Below are 4,031 nucleotides of genomic sequence, written 5' to 3'. Positions count from 1 at the left end.
TTATAATTTATTAACGAAAAAAAATCAAAGAAAAACTATTCAAGTGTGGGAGAGCTCTAGAGGCAAATGGAAACAAGCAGTGAAGCCCAGATATGTTCCAGAATTCATGTTATCCAAACCATGGAAGTCCCCAATCTGTAATCCTTACTACTTGCACATTCACATGTAATCAATTCAAAGATATTTCACCGATACATTTATAGGATAACAACTGACTAGTTAACAAATCACACACTTATATATACCTCAACACTTTGATAACAGTTAAAGACTGGGTCAAGTATTAAACTTTAACGATTTTTTTGGGCTCGGCCATATCGTCCTCATGGAAGGTTCCTTTAGGTAGCTTTCTTAGGGATATTTGCTACAGTGATACTCCCAGAGAATTAAACTGAAGGTCTCCAGGATTCTAACTTCTGGCGCGAGTATCCAGTTAAGGATATTGCATAATATCAGGGAACGTATTTTTTTACATACGACACATGGCAATCTTCACCCTTTGATGTAAGGGGGAAGAGTGGCGAAAGAGAGGGGTGCCGATGTAGGTACCCGGTGGACCTCCTATCCGTACTGCTACCGGTCGCCATTCCTTTCCTTGTAGCATTTAAGCTAGGTGTTCTCGCAGCGTTTTCCCGGAGTTTGTTACAAGCTATCGGAATACTAATCATGCAATCTCCAGCATCTTCATCCTCTGGAAAGTTGAGCATCAATTCTTTCCTGTGTATAATTTTAGGCTCCCTTCTCACAGTTAAATTTCAATAATTTAAGTGTGTTTGGTTGAGCGTTGCCATGAATCGGAGGCAGCCAATTTACGACCGCTATCGCCGATTATCAATGCATTTTATTTAGTCAGTAGGGAGACATTTCCCGGTATTTAGCAATAATATTAGCTAGTTAGGCAAATTATACAAGTGAAGATTGTACATACCGATATATTATTATTCCTCTTCCTAATATGTAACTTTACTTTCGTATACGGCGGGATCCCCGGCGGTAATAACCCTGGCCATGGTTCCTACCCGTGCTTGGCTAGCCTCACTCACATATACGTTAGTAAAGTAATTCCCCATGTTTAGCCTCACCCTATCGTTCCTTATTGATTCGGATGAGGACTTACATCCTCTAAAATTTATGGACAAGATTCAATATACTTTCTCTTTTAGAGAAAAGATGCTAAACCCTTCCATACTCACTGAGTGCCTCCGCCAATACAGGCAGCAACCACTGTCTTTCTTCATTGCCGTTGAGTATAACTCCGGCTTTGAGTTAGATAGTGATTAACTCAGGGTGCCCTTGTCTTGCCTCCGACAATGTCACCAGCAAAGGAATCCTGTTTCCTCTGCCGCCGCCGATGTTGTCAGCACAGGAAGCAATGCTTCCCCAGTCCACTGTCGAAGGTAGGCGGCATACCTGCCGCCACCTCCCTTCCCAGTGAACTAAAAGACCTTTCCCTTTCCCCTTCTGTCCTTTAGTGATGGCGTAGTCGTCACAACATTCTTTCACTGGTATTCTGACAGTCATCCTGGCTTGCCAGGTTGACTGCATTGCCGGCCCGTTCCCTACCGGCGGCAGTTAGTTCAGCCGCCTCAGCCACCTTCCCCCTTATGTCCTTCCTTCACCGGAAATGAATGTCACGGGGGGGAAATTGAGCCGGCCCTGACGGCTGCCGGTGGGAAACCCAACATACTCTTTTTAGAAGTCCTCAGCCCTCTTTTGGTTTGCCATCAACAATTATTGCCGCTGGCAGTACAGCCAGATGCAGGCCTTTTGTGGATGGATGGAAGCCAGAATCATATGGATTCTTACCCCTTCCATTGGAACTCTCATTCTGGCAAGGAGACAGTAGGCGGCCTGGTAGTCCTCCTACACTTCCAATTGTTGTGCTAATCCATAATAATAAGAAACTCCTTCCTTAATGCTTTCTCTCTCTCCATCAGTTAGTGCTGCCAGGTACTAACCTAGCCCCGGCAGTGTGCCGGCTGAACTACAGTATTCAGATATACAGTACCACACTTATTTTCTAACATACTCTGTGTTTCCTATCAGAGTCTATTGTTGGGACCATGATATTATGTTAAAGTTGAGTAATCCCTCAACATCCATATAGTTTATTCGATCATTGGGACTAATAAATCACTAATCATTGTTAATATATACTACGGGTAGATTATGTTACTATAGCGTTTACTAACCCTAATTCTAGTCCCTAGAGTTTACTCCTACCTTATATTTTCCCTATCATGGAACTAAAATATTAATTACTGACGGAGGTCTTAGCAATGGCCTAGAATGGGAAACACAGATATATGTCTTTTCTATTTCCTTTCAAGCTTACTATCCTAAGCTATCATAAACGATAGTAATTACCATTGTTGATAAAAATCGTAAGCTATTATATCACTTATATAAAAAATATATACTTATTAAGCCACTTTTCCTTTACAGAAGAAGCCAATGGAGAAGTGTGCAACCTTAGCCTGCAACCACCAAGGCAAAGACCTTTGTGGTCACACAAAGAGCAGGACTCATGCCCCCAGCTGCATCGTGTCGGGAGTCCTTAAGTATTGGGACCCAAAGGGTTGCCCCACCTGTTTGACCCTGTTGGCCAATGGCTTTGGAGAAGCTCCCTCAGTCAAAATAGAGACTAGAGATACAGCGAGTGAGACCCTTTGCGATTGGGTAAGTGGATTCCAAAAGAATTTTCAGGGACCATACTTATCTAATGACTCCCCAAGGTGCCTACTGTTCCCCAAGGTTCTACCAAACACGATGGTGCCCCAGGAACAGGTCCAGTCTTCCCTCATACAACTGAAGATCGACGCAGACATAGACAAGGCACTGGAAGGCATGGACATCCACCAAGAAAGGACATCAGAAGTGTCCACTGACACTGAGAAGGCCCTACCACAAGGAGGCCCCGAAGAAGACGTGGAACATCCACAAGCGGAGCAAGAAGGATCAGTTTCAATGGCAACCGAAGACCCTCAGTTCGCCAGGATGGCATACCAACCTATGCCGTCAACCTCTTCAATCTCAACTCCACAACCAGTGACACACGCTGTCAAAAACGAAGAGATCCTCACCTCAATTGCAGTAGAGGACGGACTGCCCCGGACCTACCAAGAGCTCTATTAAGAAGCCCCTTAAGGTGCTGAATCTCTCTGACCGCTCCGAAACCAGCACTAGAGGTATGGGGAGCATATGCCTATGATGAATAGGAAACTATTCGTCTTGGAGAAGTTGGGGACCAAACTGATGGAAAATCTTGAGTTCTGGCCTAACTTTTCAGCTTACTCAGAATGTTACGTGAGACTGCGGGATGAACATGCAACTTGTAAGGAAACGGTACCCAAAGAGGTCATATTCTTCGAGCATGACAAGGCACAAGCCATCCTCCTGAAAACACTGAAAGGAACCGGGTACACAAACTCCAAAGTCTCAGCACTGAGGAAGAGACCTCTCACCTTCCTTGCTCCTTTCTCCAGGCAGTCGACGAGGGCAAACCCTGACTAATCTTAAAAGAATGCAAATCATTCTCTCTAGCACTGCCTGCCTGCAAGGTAAAGTGGAAGGATGTCCACCTAACCTTCTCCGTCTCTAAGTTGGATCCAGATATAGCAGGCCAGCAGTTCAATCTTCTGAGGAGGGAACAGGAGACGAAGGAAACACTTGCGGCCTCCCTTTCTCATCAGAACTGCCTGTAAATGAGTGCAGGTGTACAGAAAGGCCCAGAAATGTTCATTTTCCTCACTAAGTCCCGCATGGGTACCCTTATGAAAGACTTATATGCCTTCCTCAAAGCGAGGGGAGCCTGCAGAGAGTTTGTTTTGGCCTCAGCAACCATAAAACACGAACCAATGAAACTGATTACCTCGAAAATCTGGGGTAAAGACCTTATCCCACGGGAACTGGTCCAAGAGATCATAGCCAGAGCAACCACTGAGAACTGGAACTTTCTCCAAAAGCATAAAGCTCAAAGAGGAAATTTTCCTCTGACATAGGTCCCCAGCCTAAGAATAAAAAGGCAAGGA

At 44.7% G+C, this 4,031-nt stretch overlaps 1 protein-coding gene across 1 annotated transcript in view; it reads left to right on the top strand.

The window, feature by feature from the left end:
* The window catches only part of LOC137656602 (uncharacterized), a 4,332-nt gene extending 1,197 nt beyond the window's left edge, over nt 1-3,135 (top strand). The window contains exon 4 of the mRNA XM_068390774.1: nt 2,446-3,135. Coding sequence (XP_068246875.1) covers nt 2,446-3,135 — 690 coding nt within the window. The remainder of the gene's footprint in view (nt 1-2,445) is intronic.
* The last annotated feature ends 896 nt before the right edge of the window (nt 3,136-4,031 follow it).

The sequence above is a fragment of the Palaemon carinicauda genome, chromosome 17, assembly GCF_036898095.1.
Source record: "Palaemon carinicauda isolate YSFRI2023 chromosome 17, ASM3689809v2, whole genome shotgun sequence".
NCBI classification, from domain to species: domain Eukaryota; kingdom Metazoa; phylum Arthropoda; class Malacostraca; order Decapoda; family Palaemonidae; genus Palaemon; species Palaemon carinicauda.
This window is presented reverse-complemented; position numbering and strand designations above follow the sequence as displayed.